This window comes from Hylobates moloch, unplaced genomic scaffold, assembly GCF_009828535.3.
Source record: "Hylobates moloch isolate HMO894 unplaced genomic scaffold, HMol_V3 SCAFFOLD_24, whole genome shotgun sequence".
Lineage (NCBI taxonomy): Eukaryota > Metazoa > Chordata > Mammalia > Primates > Hylobatidae > Hylobates > Hylobates moloch.
The window spans coordinates 32,932,303-32,951,713 of NW_026652299.1; the positions used below are offsets into that span (position 1 = coordinate 32,932,303).

The following is a 19,411-nucleotide window of genomic DNA, read 5'->3' on the forward strand; positions in this document are numbered from 1 at the left end:
GTTCAGTTCAACAAGCCAAATAGAGACAATCAGACAGACCTGGTCCCTGCCCCAGGGAGCTCACAGTCTCTTTGACCTGGGCCCTACTTTTTCCCTGATCTGGTTTTTAGTAGAGGCCAGCTTGGAATTTCTACTCATGACTACATTGACTGACTTCCAGGAGAGCCCTTCGAAACACCAGTGCTCACTGACCTAACCTTCTCTGCTGGTCTTACATAGAACTGGTCTGGGGAACTCACTCTATTTCCATGCTATCTCTAGCCAAAATACTTAACTTCTTGCACAAAAATAATAAAATAAAGAATTACAAATAAATCACACCCCCTGCAAACTCAAAGACCAGGCTCATCCCCTCTCCTGACTCTGTGTGGCAATATCATCCTTTGCCCAAAAGATATCCTCTCATACTGGAGACCAAACTCCAGGTCCCTTTATTGCCAATCCTGTGCGTTTACATGCCATCATAATAAAATTTACAAAGTGTTTTCCCTAAAGCCTCACCCACTGCTACCCAGGTCAAGTAGAACCAAAGGATATCTAGCTGTCTGTCCTTGGGACTGACACACCCTGAATCTCTCCTCTCACATTTTTAAGCAGTTATGCCACAGAAAGAATCTTTGGGCCCAGGACCCTGGGTTTTGTAAGAACCAGTCTTTGGGAGAACAGCCCCAAAACCTCTTCTAAAGTGAGTGGTGTTTTTACTAGCTGCTTCTTCAAACTTTGTAATTCGAGTCCTTCTTTAAAGTAACAAAAATGTTTTTAAAGTTTTCTGCTGAATCTCTTACCAAACAATAACCTTCAAGTTTTGGTGAAACCATTACTTTTATGTGGTGAGCTTGCTTAAAACAAGGCACACAAGTAATCCTGTGACGTACTTCATTTTCTTCAAAAAATGACGAACAAGCTTTGCACAGTGGCAGTATCATAGCCAGTGAGGTTTACTCAAGGAGTGATTATTGCTAATTGAAAAACTGATGACTATATGAAGTGCAAGTCTGTAGCTTAATAGTACAAAGTCAGCCAACTTGAGACCTTGGCTCAGGTATTTTTGCAACATTTCTAGCCCATGACTACACCGGGTAATCCTACCTCTTAGGACTTATCAAACATCTCTGTAATCCTTGAATATACAAGTAACAGACATCTACATCACTCCAAACGACACTCTACCTGCTCCAGGGGGAGTCTTATGTCAGAGGACTTCTGCTGCTGCAATAGGGGAAGATCACAGAAAGAGACAACATGGAGTTTGATTCAACAATTTCTGCCTGTCTGAGAAATTGTACACAGGCAGGTGGGGAAGAGTTGGTTTATAAGCAGTGGTTACCAATAGTCTCTCTCTACCCCCGCCAGGACAATCTCAGCAGAAACTCTGCAGTTAGAAGGCAATAGAATGATATATTTAAAGTGATAAAAGAAAAACCTGTCAACAAAGATTTCTTTCTTTCTTTTTTTTTTTTTTTGAGACAGGGTCTCACTCTGTGACCCAGGCTAGAGTGCAGTGGTGTGATTTCAGCCCACTGCAGCACTACACTACCTCCTGTAGTCAAGGGATCCTCCCGCCTCAGCCTCCTGAGCAGCTGGGACTACAGGCATGAGCCATCACATTCAGCTAATTTTTCTACTTTTTGTAGAGATGGAGTTTTGCCATGTTGCCCCAGCTGGTCTCGAACTCCTGAGCTCAAGCGATCAGCTTGTCTCAGGCTCCCAGAGTGCTGGGATTACAGGTGTGAGCCACCGCGTCCAGTCAAGAATTCTGTATCTGGTAAAAAATATCCTTCAAAATCAAGGGAGAAACTAGGATATCCCTAAATAAACAAAAGCTGAAGGAATTCATTACCACTAGACCTACTCTGCAAGAAATGTTAAAGGGAGTCCTTCCTTCAGGTTATAAGTAAACAACACTAGACAGTAACTCAAAGACGTATAAAAATATAATTTTTCCTTTCAAGGTAAACACATAGACAAATATAAAAACCAGTATTATTGTAATTTTGATTCATAACTCCCCTTATTATTTTACAGGACTTAAAATAGAAAAGCCTAAAAAACTATCAATCTTTGCTAGTGGGTACACAATATATAAAGATGTAATTTGTGACAGCAATAACATAAAGAAGAGACGGAGCTGTAAAGGACGTCTTTTGTATGCAATTAAAGTTATCAGTTTAAAATAGGTTGTTATAACATTAGGATGTTTTATGTAAGTCTCATGGTAACACAAAGGAAATATCTACAGAATATACACAAAAGGAAGTGAGAAGGGAACCAAACATGCCACTATAAAAAAATCAACCGAACTCGCTGGGCGCGGTGGCTCATGCCTGTCATCTCAGCACTTTGGGAGGCTGAGGCGGGCGGATCACAAGGTCAGGAGTTCGAGACCAGCCTGGCCAATATGGTGAAACCCTGTCTCTATTAAAAATACAAAAATCAGCTGGGCAGGCGTGGTGGCACGTGCCTGTAGTCCCAGCTACTTAGGGGGTTGAGGCAGAGGAATCGCTTGAGCCTGGGAGGCAGAGGTTGCAGTGAGCCGAGATCACGCCACTGCACTCCAGCCTGGGTGACAGAGCGAGACTCTGTCTCAAAAAAAAAAAAAAAAAAAAAAAAGAAAAACAAAATCAACTGAACTCTCAAAGAAACACAGTAAGGGTGTAAATGAGGGACAAAAAGAGCCTATAAGAGATACAGAAAACAACAAAATGTCAATAGTAAGTCCTTCCCCATCAGTAATTACTTTAAATGTAAGTGAATTTCAACTCCCAAATCAAGACAGATTGACAGAATGAATTAAAAAAAAGAATCCATCTATATACTGTCTACAAGAGACTCACTTTAGATCTAAGTACACACAGGTTGACAAAGAAAGGACAGACAAAGATATCCCATGCAAATAGTAATGAAGAGAGTAGGGGTGGCTATACTAATATCAGACAAAATAGACTAAGTCAAAAATTGGTACAAAAGACAAAGAACATTACATATTTTAAAAAGGATCAATTCACCAATGAGATATAACAATTATAAACACACACACACACACACACACACACACACACACCCCCCAAACATAAGAGCTCCTAAATATATGAACAAACACTGACAGAACTGAAGGGAGGAATAGATGGCTCTGTAACAGTAGGCTTCAATACCCCACTTTCAATAACTGATAGAAAAGCAAGAGACTAGATCAAAAAAGAAACAGAGGCTGGGCGCAGTGGCTCACACTTGTAATCTCAGTACTATGGGAGGCTGAGGTGGGTGAATTACTCGAGTCTAGGAGTTCAAGACCAGCCTGGGCGACATGGTAAAACACTCCCCATCTCTACTAAAAATACAAAAAATTAGCCAGGCATGGTGGTGTACGCCTATAGTCCCAGCTACTTGAAAGGTTAAGGCAGGAGAATCACTTGAGCCTGGGAGGCAGAGGTTGCAGTGAGCCAAGATCACACCACTTCACTCCAGCCTGGGTGACAGCAGTGAAACCCTGTCTCAAAAAGAGGACTTGAACAACATGATAGGCCATTTGGACCTAACAGATATACAAAAAGCATACCACCCAACAATAAGCAAAATACACATATTCCTCAAGAGTATATGGAACATTCTCTGGGACAGGCTATTAGGCCACAAGTAAGTCTTAAAACATTTGAAAAGACTGAAATTATATAAAGTATCTTTCTAATCACAATGGAATAAAATTAGAAATCCATAGCAGAAAGAAAAACGTAGAATCCACAAATATGTAGAAATCAAATGGTACATTCTCAAACAACCAATGAGTCAAGGAAGAAGTCACAAGGGAAATAAGAAAATAACTTGAGACGAAAATAAAAACACCAAAGCTTATGGGATGCAGCAAAAGCAATACTGAAAGAAATTTGTATCTACAAATGCTCAAATTTTAAGATCTCAAATCAATAGCCTAATTTTATACCTTAAAGAACAAGAAGAACAAACTAAACACAAAGCAAGCAAAAGGAAAGAAATAATAATTAGAGCAGAGATAAACGTAACAGAGAACACAAAAAAGAGAAAAAAAATCAAAGAAACCAAGAGTTGGTTCCTCAAAAAAATCAACAAAATTGACAAACTTTTAGCTAGGTGAAGAAAAAGAGAAGACTCAAATGGGGGGACATTATGACAGAAACAAAAAGGATTATAAAACAGTACTATGAACAACTGTATACCATCGAATTGGATAACCTAGACAAAACGGACAAATTAAATTCCTGGAAACACAACCTACCAATTCGGAATCATGAAAAAATAAAAATCTGAACAGATCTATAACTAGTAAGGAAACACCCAATGAACAAAAGTTCAGAACCAGATGGCCTTACTAGTGAGCTCTACCAAACATTTAAAAAAGAACAAATACCAGTCTTCCTCATACTTCAAAAAAATTGAAGAGAAACACTTCCAAACTCCAAACTATGAAGTCAGTATTATCCTGATACCAAAACCAAAGGCACTAAAACTACAGACTAATATCCCTGATAAATATGTTGCAAAAATCCTCAACAAAATACGAGCAAAGAAAATTCAAGAGCACACTAAAAGAATTATACACCACGACCGTGAAGGATTTATTCCCAAAATGCAAGGATGGTTCAACGACAAATATAAATCGATCAATATAATACACCACATTAACAGAATGAAGAAAACAACTCATAATTATCTCAACTGATGCAGAAAAGGCATTTAACAAAATTCAACATCATTTCATGATTAAAAAAACACTCTACAAACAAGAAACAGAAGGAAACTCAACATAATAAATGTCATATATGAAAAGCCCACAGCTAAATCATACTCAATGGTGAAAGATTGAAAGCTTTTTATCAGAAACAAGACAAGAATGCTCACTTTTACCAAGTCTGTTCAACATAGTACTGGAAATCTTAGCCCAAACAATTAGGCATAAAAAAGAAACTAAAAAGGCATCCAAACTGGAAAGAAATTAAATTATCTGTTCGCAGACAACATATTACATGTAGAAATGCCCAGAGTCCACAAAACACCCCCAAAGCCAAACAAAACTGTTAGAATAAACAAATTCACAAAAGCTGTAGGATACAAAAATCAGTTGCATTTTTACATGTTAACAATGAACAATCCTAAAAGGAACTTAAAAAAACAATTCAATTTATGATAGCATCAAATAGAATAAAATACTTAGGAATATACCTAACCAAGGAGGTGAAAGACTTGTACACTAAAAACTACAGGCCATCATGGTGGCTCACATCTGTAATCCTAGCACTTTGGAGGCCAAGGCAGAGGGATCGCTTGAGGCCAGGAGTTGAAGAGCAGCCTGGGCAACATAGCAAGACCTCAACTCTACAAAAAAAATTATCCGGGCATGGTGGCACACACCTGTAGTCCTAGCTAGTTTGAAAGCTGAGGTGGGAAGATTGCTTGAAGCCAGGAATTTGAGACAAGCCTGGACAACAAAGGGAGAATCTGAATCAAAAAGAAGAATGAAAAGAAAGGAAAGAAAGAAAAAGAAAAGGAAAAAAGGAAAAGAAAACTACAAAACATTAAGGAATTTAGACACCAATAAATGAAGATATTCCATGGTCATGATTCAAAGACTTAATATTGTTAAGAAGTCAATACTACCCAGAGCACCTCTACAGATTCAATGCGATTCCTAACAAAATACCAATAATGTTTACTGCATATATAGAAAAATCCATTTTAAAATTCATATGAAATCTCAAATAGCCAAAACAATCTTGAAAAGCAACAAAGTTGGACGACTCACATGTCCTGACTTCAGAATTTACTACAAAGCTACAGTAATCAAAACAGTGTCATAGTGGGGACAGACTCAGCCAGTTCTATATTGCAACACGCAGACCAATGGAAAAGAACAAAGTCCAGAAATCAACTTTTGCACATATGGTCAAATGATTTTTGACAAGACTGCCAAGACCATTCCGTGAGGAGAATAAGTTTTTTCAGTAAATGTTGCTGGGGAAACTTGATATCTATATGCAAATGGATAAAGTTGGAACCTTATTTTACACAATATACAAAAAATCAACTAGAAATGGATCAAAGACCTAAACATAAGAGCTAAAGTTACAAAATTATAGGGTAAAAGCGTCATAATATTGAATTTGGCAATACTTTTTTTGATATGAAACCAAAAACACAGGCAATAAAAGAAAAAAGTGAGATACATCAAAATTTAAATAATGTGTGCATCAAAGAACACAATCAACAGAGTGAAAAGGCAATCTAAAGAATGAAAGAGAATATTTGCAAATCATATAGCTGATAAAGCGTTAACACGAATACACAAAGCACTCCTACAACTCACACCAAACAACTCAATCTAAAACTGGGCAAATGACTTGAATAGACATTTCTCCAAGGAAGATATATAAGTGGTCAAAAAGCACATTAAAAGAGGCTCTACATCACTATCATTAGGGAAATGCAAACTAAAATCACAAGATACCACCTCATATCACTTAGGATGGCTACCAACAAAAAATAAAAATAACAAGTGTTAGCAAGCATATGGAGAAATTGGAACTCTTGTGTACTATTGGTGGGAATATAAAATTGTGTAGCCCCTTATGGAAAGTGTATGTATGGCACTTTCTAAAAAAATTTAAAACGGAATTACCATATGATCTACCAATTCTACTTCTAGGTATATAACCAAAAGAATTGGAAAAAAAAAAAAGGGTTTTTTTTAATAGTCTCTAGAAGTGAAGAAAAAAAGGTCTTGAACATATATTTGTATACCCATGATCACAGCAGCATTATTCACAATAGCCAAAGGTGGAGGCAACCCCAGTGTCCATTGACAGAAGAATGAAAAAACAGAATGTGGTATATACACACACTGGAATATTATGCAACCTTAAAACGCAAGGAAATCTGGACACATGGACAAACCTTGAGGACATTATACCAAGTGAAATAAGACAGTCGCAAAAAGACAAATGTATGATTCCACTTACATGAGGTACCTAGAACAGACAACTCGTAAGAGACGGAAAGTAGAATGGTGGTTGCCAAGAGCTTGGGGGAGGAAGGAGAGTTCTTTGATGCGTAGAGTTAAAATTTTGCAAGATGAAAAGATTTCTGAAGATGAATGGTGGTGATGGCTGTACATTGTGAACATACTCAATGCCACTGAGCAGTAAAACTGTTTAAGATAGTACATCTTAAAACCAGAAGAAGAGGAAGAAAAAAAGGCAAGCATGATAGTGCGTGCCTATAGTCCCAGCCACTTGGGAGGAGACTGAGGCAGGAGGATTGCTTGAGCCTGGGAATTCAAGGCTGCAGGGAGCTATGATCACACCACTGCACTTCAGCCTGGGCGACACAGCAAGAACCCATCTCTTAAGAAACAAACAAAACCCCCCACAACTCTCTCTTATAGCCAAGTTGTCAAAGTTAGTATCATGAATTCTGGGACAAAACTAAAGTCTATGTTCTTGGAAGAAGTATGCTTCAGTATTTGGGGCTCAAGGGGCAAGTTGTCCGCAAGTTACTCTGAGTCTGCAAAAACAGCTCTATGTAAATACAAGATGATAGAGTCAATGACATGGCAAAAACGTTAACACTTGGTAAATATCAGTGAGTATACCGGAGTTTATTTACTATTTTTGCAACTACTGTAAATTGGAAATATCTTCAAAAGTTTTTCTGGCCAATTAGGCTTGAGCTGCCATAAAACCAACACCAAGGATCATTTATATAGAAACTAATTTTTTCCTTCAAACACAGTACAGGAGAATCTCTTACCATTTTGAATTTCCCCAGGTATGGTTTAAAATTTACTTGCCAACATTGTAGTTTTACCCTGTAATAGTGAAATTTTCAGGTAATTGGAGCTTACCCCATTAAATGACAAAATTGTATAACTTAAAAATCTTTGTTGTCTTTGTTTCAAATTTGTTTTTTAATGATCAGTGTAAGGCTTCACTAGATGCCTGTGCTTTTTCTTTCTCACGTGTTTTTGAGGGTATTTGTATAAAACATTGCAGAAAAGCTTAGGTTGTTGTCTCCATCTAGTGGTTAGCTATTACCTTTTAATGCCTTTATGCACCTGCTTTTTACAAAGCACTATATCCCACTGTGCTTCTGCGTTTGTTGGAAGTAAATAGTTTAAGAGTTTCTTGTGATCAGTGTTTTAGTATATAAACTTCATTATTTTAGCTATTCAAAGGTCTTTGTGGCCAAAAGTAGTTTTATGTGTTTCTGAAGATCAAGGTGCCAATCTGCATCAGAGTAGGATTTCTGTAATTAAAATAATCTAGTTGATAAAATGTTCTTGGGCCTCGTCATCTTGACCTTAAGAGACCTCTCATAATTAAGTCTATAGAGACTATTACCACAAAAATAGAGCAACAAGAAACATAGCTACAAGCCATAATTTTTCTCTCTCCCCTAATTGCTCAACTGCTCTAAGCTTTTGGCATAGTGATTTTCAGTTATATCCATATTTCCTTGAAGACAGTAGTATTTCTTGATCTTTTCTCTAAGTCCCCATCCCAGAGAAAAATGAAAATCAAAACAATTATCCCAAATAAGAGAAACACATTAATCAAGGTTTTGTTGATATTCCATTTCCACCCCAAGGTACTGCAATTCAATTCTGATACGACACACCTAGAGCTGGCATCAGACTCCACAGGTTTAAGGGGTCAGTCCTCCACAATACTGCCCCCACTTCAGATGCAAGCCACAAGTGAGGTACCCAGGCTACTGTCACTTCTGACCAGCTACAAATCTGGGGTTCGCATAAACCTCTCAGGTTTAAGAACTTGCTGAAATGACTCACAGAACTCAGGAAAGCACTATGCTTCCCTAGAAAACACTATGATTAGTTTTACTATAGAAGATACAAATTAGGAGGGCCAGTCAAATGAAGGGATACATAGGGGAAGGTCTCGGAGGGAAGGCAGAGCTTCTGTGCCCCTGTCCTCATGGAGGGGAATCCTCTCCCTCCCAGCATACCAATGCCTTCACCAACCAAGAAGCGTCATTGAGCTGTGGGGTCCAGAGCTCTTCATCAGGTCCCATTTTGCAGGCATGGTTGATTAAATCAAACAGGTCACTGACTGTGTCTCAATCTCCTGGGTCCTGCTGGCCCAATCCTCTGTAGTAGCTGTTTCTGGTTACCAGCCTCTATCCTAAAGCCCACCACACAGTCACCTCGTTAGCATAACAGAGACACTCTATCACTCAGGAAACCACAAGGGTTTTAGACATTCCTTGTCAGCAACCAGGGGCAAAGGCCACACAAATTCCTCATTATACCACAATTAGGGAGGACTGAACCTCTAAGGGTCACAAACCCCTGTAATATCATAAGATTTTTTCCCACACAACGAGAAACAATCTTTGCCCCTATTAAGAATGCATCCTCTAAGAAATGAAGAGACAGCCCCCCAAAACCAGAATGAAATTTTATTGTGTAAAGTTTATAGAAGTATGACTAGTATTCCTTTGTACAAAGTACACAACGGTTTTTAAATATAACTGAGAGAAAGTGAGTCCTATGACAACATCTGATACACGCTGAACCATTTATAGACACACTAAAAATGTTTTAAAATATCTTCTTTCTCCAAAGAGTCCATTGCGCATTTCTTAGAGATGGGGACACATTCCAGGCAAGGTCACAATGGCATTTTGTTGCCCTCAATGCTGATTTTCACTGCATGTGCAGATCTGCTTTTTTTCCTTATATCTGTGAACTTTCTCATCTGTTTATCCAGTCGACTGATACCCTTCTTGGAGGTCGCCTGAAACTAAGAGTAAGGGAAAAATTAAAGAGCAAACTACTGAAATACAGAAGTCTAGTTATGTCTTTCATCTTCTTATAACTGAGTTAGCAAGCAGAAGAGCTCCTAGCTCTAGAATAACCAGAATGTGTGTTGATGACCTCAAGAACAACAAAGTACAGATGGTGTTAGAAACGCATATTAAACTCTCTCAGTGAAGAATAATTCTGTTGTCTGTGCTTTATTTTTAATTTTGCTGCAGTCCATGGAGGTCTCCTAGATGGGAGAAAGGGGGGGAAACTGAGACTATGATCCTCCCAATTCCATCATGTACATTACATTTTAACTGAATGCTTTTCCCTTTCGAAGACCAAACATGGAGCTAGCCGCTTGACATACACTTTCAAACAACGCTGGCATAAAAAAGAATGACCTAAAGCAAAGTCAGGTCAGCTGAGAAAAAGCCTTAAGCATAATAAATGAGGTTAGATGATTAGTGAAGTGAACCCCTAAGTGCAAGAGCTCTTGAGTTTTTAGACTTGGGGTGAATCCCTGCTCTGATTCAGTAACTTCTGTGACCCTGGGCAAAGCATACCCAGGGTAGGTACTCCTTCCAGAACTGCTGAGAGAAGGAAATGAGATAGTGACGTCAGATCCAAGCACAGAGGCTGAGCACATATAGTCAGTGCTCAAAATAATAGGAGCTATTACTATTTTACTACTTCACGAGCAACTAGACTTACATTAAGTATACTTGACATAAAAAGAATATTAAGTCTTTACCCACTTGCCCTTTATGTTTAAAGGTTTGGTTTAGGGGCTATTTTATATTTTGAAAATACTGTCTTGCAAAGATGTGGTCTCCAAGAAACTGCCATCTTTTAGAAATGCTAGAAAGGTTTGCTGACTCTGTTGTAAAACAATTTAGATGTTTAAGAATGATGAGTGCTTAAAAAGAGATGAGTTTTTCTAATTCTTCTCCCCATACATTTACTACTGAATCACCTCTGAAACTCAATTCAAAAGAATGCTAAAATAAGGAGGGCCTCGGAGACACTGGGGTCAGTACCAGCCTGGTGAGCTTCTTTGGTGGAATCTTATCCCACCTCTGGACCCAGCCTCAACCATGACATGAAGCCAGCTGAGCACTAGGCAAGGAACTCTAAGTCATTCTTGACCAAGAGCCATGTTGACCTATCTTTCTAGGAATATCTCAATTCAAACATTATTCTGTATCGTCTCAATACTTGGCATGAGTACTCTGAGTAAGCATAAAAAGTGTCAGATGAGAAAGAGCTATGCCACCATCACACTATCACCCAGATTTCCTGGACAGTCCCAAATATCTGACTTCCTTTTAGAGGATGTGCCGTGATCTTGGTACTTGTACTCGGTCCACATCGGAAGCTTTACCTGCTCAAATCTCTGCCAACTACACAATTCCCAGCAGCTTCACACATTAACTGGACTTCCCTTCGCCTACTCCCAGGACCCTCACTAACTATCTAAGCCCTGATGGATCTGTCTAGCCTCAGCAATCAGGGCACACACGGGCCAGTGGGTTACAAAATATATGACTGGTAGTTGCAGATGCCTAGTTACCCCAAGCTTGAAAAGACACACCATAGTACCTCATACACCGAGTTCAATGATCTTTCTCCTGATTCATCAAGGGAACACTACACTTCCTTAGAAATTAAGAGTGTGTGCTACACTGCTTTACCAGAGCCAGACCAAAAGCAGCTTCAATTATGGTACAACTGTGTGAAGACACAATGCGAAACCACTCAAGAATGCTCACTCAAATGGATTTTTACCATGGTAAGTAAAAAACAAACCCAACAAGGTATAAAAGAATACGATCACAATGCCACTTGAGAAAAAACAAAAAAAAAACCCACAAAAACCCAGTAATTGTCTATGCATACGTATGGAAAAAAAAAAGAAATAATCTAAAATGTTAACATTAAGTTGTGGTGGGATTACAGATGGCATTAATTTTATTTATGCTTTCTGTATTTTTAAAAGTTCATGAAAAAATAGGCATTGCTTTTGTCATTTTACTGTTATTTTAAAAGTATTCCATGGAGTAAATGAACATATAAAAAATACAATGTAGCACAGGTTACTACATTATTTAGGAGTAAAAAATCAGAAATCATAAAGGAATGAATAAACACATTATATTCATGGCCGGGTGTGGTGGCTCCCGCCCGTAATCCCAGCACACTGGGAGGTCAAGGCCAGAGGATCGCTTGAGACCAGCCTGAGCAAGATGGTGAAACCATCTTTACAAAGAAAGAAAATACATAATAAAAAGCAAATTATATTCAGGATAGACCATTATGCAGCCATTAAAAATGATAAATCGACTAGGTGGTTTAATGAAGGAAAATAACCAAAATTATAATTTGGTCGTTTTCTCTCTCGCTGTGTGTGTGTGTGTGTGTGTCTGTGTATATGTGTGTGTGTGTGTGTGTGTGTGTGTGTGTGTGTGTATATATATATATATATATTTTTTTTTTTTTTTTTCCCTAAAGAGAGGGTCTCACTCTGTTGCCTAGGCTGCAGTGCAATGGCATGATTCTAGCTCACTGCAGCCTCAAACTCCTGGGCTCAAGTGATCCTCCCACCTCACCCTCTCAAGTAGCTAGGACTACAGATATATGCCATCATGCCTGGCTAGTTTTTTAATTTTTGGGTAGAGATGGAGTCTTGCTATGTTGTCCAGGCTGATATTTAGTATAATTTTAATTAACATTATCAGTAGGAAAAAAGACAACAAATATATCAAACTGCTTTTGAATGCTAGGACCATGAATAATTTTTCTCTTTGTACCTAAACATTTTCTATAATTATAAAAACTAAGTTCAAGGTATATCTGGAAATACATTTAAAAACTCAAATTGTTGGCTGGGCACAGTGGCTCACACCTGTAATCCCAGCACTTTGGGAGGCCGAGGCAGGCAGATCACTAGGTCAGGAGATTGAGACCATCCTGGCTAACACAGTGAAACCCCATCTCTACTAAAAATACAAAAACAAAGTCAGCCAGCTGCGGTGGCGGGTGCCTGCCCTAGTCCCAGCTACTTGGGAGGCTGAGGCGGGAGAATGGTGTGAACCTGGGAGGCGGAGCTTGCAGTGAGCAGAGATTGCACCGCTGTGCTCCAGCCTGGGTGACAGAGTGAGACACCGTCTCAAAAACAAAAACAAAAAAACACAAAACACCCTATTATTTTTAAATTTATTTACATAACTTTGAAAACAAAAATGATACTTAAGACAAAAAGTGTTTCATTGGAAAGCCATTTCCATTTTTCTTCCTGGACATGTCTTTTCTAATACTGCTCATAGCGTTTACAATGTGGAAGCAAGTCCCGAGTGAATATGCAACCCTGCTCCACCTACAGGGAGGTGGGACCAGAACCAGAAACACCAGCGCACAGAGACACAGCCCTGGAAACACAACCTCTGCTTTCAAAGCAGACTGGCCACTAAGAGTTTTTATTACATTTTCTTTGCCATATTGTAGTTCCCAATTCTCAAAAATAAAAATGTTAAGAAAAATATGAAAGAGGGCTAAAAGGAGAGAAGAAACAATGAAAAAGGAGATGGCTCATGCCTGTAATCCCTTTGGGAGGCCGAGGCGGGTGGATCACAAGGTCAGGAGATCAAGACTATCCTGGCTAACAGGATGAAACCCCGTCTCTACTAAAAATACAAAAAATTAGCTGAGCATGGTGGCAGAAGCCTGTAGTCCCAGCTGATTGGGAGGCTGAGGCAGGAGAATGGTGTGAACCCAGGAGGCGGAGCTTGCAGTGAGCAGAGATCGTGCCACTGCACTCCAGCCTGGGCGACAGAGAAAGACTCCATCTCAAAAAAAGAAAAAGGACAGAAGGGCAAAAAAGAAACGGGTGCAGGGGACATGGAGAGATGGTCAGGGACACAGATATGGGCACAAGAAAGAGGAGGGAGAGAGAGAGGAGGAAGTTCTTGGCACAGAACTAGTACTTCTCTACCCTCGATTTATTCTCAAGAAATAAGAAAGTACGTTTTGTTTTGATAGTCACTTAATAGCAACATGAACTGACAGGTAGGAGAGTGGAGTCAGTGGAAACAGCTGCCAAAGCAGGGTTCGTGGAGAAGAACAAAGGCAGGCAACACACACACAGTGTGTGTGCTCCACAATAAAGGTGCCATTAGTCTCAAAGCACAGCGGATCAGTGAGTTGGGCTTATGAATGTTCCAAAGTCTTTTTCACTTCTGACCACATTTTGAGTATGTGTTAATCAAATTCATCTCCTAAATATTTAGTATAAGGCTTTATGCAATGAGTCCTCAAATGCATGTTGCTGAGCCACTGACAGCAGGAAAACAAGCTACCTCCCACCAAGAAACCACTAACTAGTTTATATGCCTGTAACACATATCACTATAATTCTGGGTCCTAACAAAAACCTTTTTCATAAAAACGGGTACCAGTCAGGAAGACCCAAATGCATATTAGGGAAGTAATTATCTATTACTCTCTAGGATACTGATAAAGGAAGGGACTTCCATGTCAATTTCTAAATATTCAAGAGGCCTTGAATATCCCAAGGTGCCTGTTAGGGTCATTATTTCGAAACTAAAAGCAGACCTGGCCTCTTCTGATTAAGAAAGCACACACACACACACACTTTTCACTCTGACTGTTGACAATTCAAGCCCATGCACAGTACATGCTTCCTTGGGAATACCTCTCGTGTATACATTCTGGTGGGGCCAGGCCTATAGGGGCATCCTGTTGCCTTCAATGCTGAACTTGACAGCACGATGCACTTTGCTGAGTCGTTTCTGTTCTGCAAATCGCCTCTTATGCTTTTCCAATCGGCTTAGGCCCTTTTTAAGAATACCAGGCTAGAAGTAGTAGTTTGATTGGAGAATAAAAAGAGATTACTGAGAAACACCGAGCAGTATTTACAATGATAACAGAGTAAGTGTCTACCCTAATCATTTGCAATGGAATTGCTTAAACTGTTGAAGAGAAAGGGAGAGGTAGGTCTGCTGAAGCATGTAAGCTCTGTTTCTCATGGTTATTAAAAAAAAAATTCACTGTATCAGAATACTCCAGGGTTCAATTTCAAGCCTCGCTTGAAGTAAAGGGATTAAGAAGAAGAAACTTCCCTACCTGATAATGTTGAATTATGTCTAAAGAAAAGTTCATCAGTAATAAACTTTAATCCTGGGTAATACTTTCCCTTTCTCTATTGCTCAATTTGTGGTTTGGCTAGATAAGTGACCAGAAAACAGTCCTCTCTGAATCAGACAAACCTCAAGAGCTACAATGTTTATTAACACATGAAGTAAAGAGTCAAATAGTAATCTGCAGGTGAGATCCACCTTGCCGATCCTCCACTTGCTTACCCTGGATGACTCCATTTCCACATTCCATTTGGGCCTGACAACATAGTCCTTGTTTGAGGGCATTGGGACCCTTGCACGGGCACAGAATCCAGGATCTCCAGGTCTAAGAGCCCTGAAAAAGGGAAGAGGAAGAGCATGCTTCTTATGTGGCCAGCCAGTGGGGCACACAGGCCATTTCACACTCCTGTTCCTACATCCACCCATTGAGCTGCAATGTTTGAAACTCCTCTGCTCCCCACCAAAGGTCACCCAATACACCCTCCTGCCGCCTCTCGGCTCGCCTGTCATCACACACACTCCAGTATGCATTCCTCGCTTCTCTTCCAAAGCCATCTTGCTCTGCATTTGCATGAATCCTTTTCTCAGCTTCAGATATACTCATGCCCCTCTGCCTTCCAAGGCTAGTCTCGCCAGCATGACTTGGAATCCCCTTTTCTCTTGTCTAGTGGAGTCACTTATGAGTTCACTTGTGAGATGAGGAATTGTGAAGAATTGAGTGGTCAAATGACCCCCCAAAACTCTCAGTATGCCTATAAAGTAGTTTTGCAATATACAACTCATACAGCAATTTTTAATGTTTATTTTTGTAAAAATCTTTTGAAAGTAATTACAGATTCAAATGAAGTTGTAAAAATGATAGAGATCCGATGTCTCTCCCAAAAGCAACAACTTGCGAATCTACAGTACAGTATCACGACCAGGATACTGATGTTGATACAGTACACTAATCTTATTTACACTTCCCCAGTTTTATTTGCACTCATTTATGTGTATCTATTTAGTTCTATGCAAATCCGTGGGCAACCATGCTAGACTAAAATAAGATTACTAACCTTCCAAAGTAAAGCCTATCTATGGATGCCTGGGCATTCAAACCATTCAGCCTTTAGGTAACTAGTAAAGAGTGGATCTATGTGTGTCTGTTGGGGATGGGGAGAAAAGGGTAAAAAATTCTCAACCGTTTCTATTCTCTTGTATAGTTTATCCCGTTTTTAACCTTAAACTTGAGTCTCGCTCTGTCGCCCAGGCTAGAGTGCAGTGGCTCAATCTCAGCTCACTGCGAGCTCCGCCTCCCCGGTTTGTGCCATTCTCCTGCCTCAGCCTACCAAGTAGCTGGGACTACAGGCGCCCGCCACCACGTCCAGCTAATTTTTTGTATTTTTAGTAGAGATGGGGTTTCTCCATGTTAGCCAGGATGGTCTCGATCTCCTGACCTAGTGATCTGCCCGTCTCAGCCTCCCAAAGTGCTGGGATTACAGGCGTGAGCCACCGCGCCTGGCCAACCTTAAACTTTTATAACCTTCATATATATATGAACAGATTAATTGGCTTACCAAGAAAATTCCCTGTAACTCTTACTTTCCTTCTGAAGCCATGGTCTCATCAACTTCCTTCCTCAACAAACTTGCTTCCTCTGGCTCATCCCCTATTCTCCTCTTGCAATCCGGATGCTGCCTGACTACCAACACACCTGCACAAAGCCCTCTGCAGCACCTGCCACTGGCCCATGCTTTTGTCATTGCCACCTCCAGCTCAGCCTCATTCCCCTCCAGGCTCTGCTCCAATACATAGGACCACAGCTGCTCATTCACCTTCACTGGCTGCTCTGCCCCCTTCCAAAATTGTTTAGTTCATTTCTTACTCTATACTCTCTTGACTGAACAATCTTTTCTATGGAGAGAACCATCAAATCTAGGTCTCTAGCCCAAACATCTCTTTACAAGTTCTAGACCCATAATATTTATAGGGCTATCTCATTAGGTATCTCACATTTAATATGCTCAAAAGAGAACTTGCCTGATCCCTCAAATCTACTTCTCCCTCCATTTTGGTGAAAGGTAATAAACACTGTCTCAGCACTTACGTTAAAATTTTGGCTGAGGTCTTTAACTCTAGCCATCTTCTCTCCCACTAAGTCACCAACATATGACAGCTTTGCCTCTGCAATGTCTTCTCGCCCCTCTGTTCCCCCACTACCACCTCTGTTTAGCTGTATCACTGACTCAGTCCCACTGCCCTCCAATCCATCCTACATGATGCCATTGGCATCAGCATCCTAAATCAAATCAAACCAGATGGCTTCACATCCAGCCTCAAAAACTTCCTGTGGAATCACAAGGCATGTGAAAATACCTCGTCTTGATTCAAAGCCCTTCACTGGCCTATTATTTCCAACCTTATCTTCTACCACCTCAGGCCCCATACTACTGTCCAACCCCTTCAATCTACTTGCCATTCCAAACACAGACCTGGCACGCTTACCCCATGGCTTTACCAAAGACCTCCCTTTGCCTATCATCCTTGTAAAGACTTATACTTTTGAGAGCACAGACTATTTTTAATTTGTTTTTATATTCTCAGAGCACAACAAGGAGTCTAGCACTTAGCAAACAGCAACAAAATCTTTATTGAATGAATTATTTTCTCAATTTTCCTTACATCCCCAGAGTACCTAATACAATGCTTTATAGATACTAAACGTTAAAATGAAAGTCACCTCCCGCAAATGAGAGCATAACATCATTTCATTTACTACTTTTCTTAAAGCAGCAAACGGAAATTCTCTATATAGTCTAGGAAGAAAAATTAACATTAAAACCTTACTTCTCCTCTCCTGTCAGCACCTTTTCCAGGTCTCTTCTGGGTGTCTGACCACCAGTGCTGAAAAAAAAGTAAACAAGGAGATACCAGGAATATTAGAACCTACTAACACAGAAAAAGAGCAAACTAAAAATCAAACTTAGACCATAACTATTAATAGCTCTTTTACGATGGATCAGGGAAAATAATTCCTAATCTTTAAAAAGTACTACTCATTTTAGTGTTCATTTGCATGACAGGTTTCCTTGTGGGTGAGCCGTAATTGCCACATTTGTAACTAATGACCCTGTCCTCCTGGATGCAACTGTACATCCACTATTATCGATACAAACTAAAACTATAACATTTTTTCTTCTAGGAACTCGGAAACGGGATCCAGAAAGTTGTTTTCTGCAAGTGGCGGAACAACACAAGCAATCAGTATCCTGAAACAGGCCCTGTTCCAACAAACTGACCCAGAAAGGTCTGGTTAGGAGGACAGGACCCTCACTATACACTATCACATTTAAACTAAAAGGATATTATGAATTATGTAGACATATCAAGCTGAGAGGAAAGGAAATCCTATCATCTTGCAGGCTTCCTAATGATCTTACTTAAAACTGAGTTACTGCAACAATTACATGTATTCCACTTACTCATACCTGTTCCCTCATACCTGTTCATTCTTCGTCGTTGAGGCATCTGTTCTAGATCTCTCTGCTCCCTTTCTTCTCTTGTCATTCCTTTGTAGTTTGAGGTAAGACCAAATATAGGCCTAGACCACTCATCTGTAGTAAGAAAAAAATCCATTATTTTGTCCATAAAATTGCACTTCCATTTTTTTCCAAATAATTGCACCCCAGTGTGAGGGGATATTCTAGACATTTAGAATATTCTTTCCTTGAAGAGCCCATTATTTCAGAATAATTTACAGGATAAACAAAGCATAATGCCAGTATACTGACTAACTCTGGCTGATTCAGAAAATTTAATGTAAAAGATCACCACAGAGATTTAAAGAAAGTAACGTGATACATTTTAATAGTCAACAATTAGCTGGATTGACATTTCATAAAAGACATTTATTTAAAATTTTTATTTATTTATTTTAAAAGGCAGACTAATTTCTAAGTTTACTCTACTGGAAATAAAGTCTTGAAATTCTGCTTTCTTATCCTAACCCAGAACAAGCTCCCTTACGACTACCTTACAAAACGGTCTGTACCTTTAAAAATTACAGTTTAATAGTGCGGGTGGAGATTTTGTACTTCATTAAGTCTAACATAGCTGCTACAATGACCATGAAAGAAAGTACATGCCACTGTTCAGTCAAAGTCCAGGAGCCAACTGATGTCTTTGTTCTAAGACATAATGTAGCTTACTGCTACATTTAATACACTATAAAAAAAAGAAAGGACCTTTATAGACCGAACATGGGTGCTGTCACACAAAGAAGGAAGCAGGGATTCTCAGGGGGTCCACATATCTTTTAAAACCACCCCACTGACTCCACTTCTGGATTCAGAATCACTGCTGTAGTAAGTCATGGATACCAGTGGGGATATTCTGCTTTTCTCAGTCTAGGGCAAAAAAAAAAAAAGTTGTAAACCACTGCATAAAAGCACCAAAAGTTTATAACTTAATAGGCAGTAAGCTGCAG

The 19,411-nt window shown here is 39.5% G+C and overlaps 1 protein-coding gene and 1 pseudogene across 14 annotated transcripts in view; one reads left to right on the top strand and one right to left on the bottom strand.

The window, feature by feature from the left end:
* IWS1 (interacts with SUPT6H, CTD assembly factor 1) overlaps positions 1-19,411 on the bottom strand; it is a 58,784-nt gene that overhangs the window by 3,305 nt on the left and 36,068 nt on the right. For 9 of the 14 annotated variants that reach the window (XR_009211903.1, XR_009211907.1, XR_009211906.1 and 6 more), the window contains exons 11-13: positions 18,428-18,539; positions 17,773-17,829; positions 15,169-15,280 (exon numbers count right to left, since the gene is read on the bottom strand). Coding sequence is in view for 5 of the 14 variants with exons in the window: in XM_058434324.1 (XP_058290307.1) it covers positions 9,657-9,788; positions 15,169-15,280; positions 17,773-17,829; positions 18,428-18,539 (413 nt within the window). In the remaining 9 variants the exon portion in view is untranslated. Of the gene's footprint in view, positions 1-9,437; positions 9,789-14,315; positions 14,662-15,168; positions 15,281-17,772; positions 17,830-18,413; positions 18,540-19,411 lie in introns of those variants that run through there. The other 5 variants (XM_058434324.1, XM_032145589.2, XM_058434326.1 and 2 more) reach the window with 3 other exon arrangements.
* Positions 903-1,063, top strand: LOC116463052 (U4 spliceosomal RNA; annotated as a pseudogene).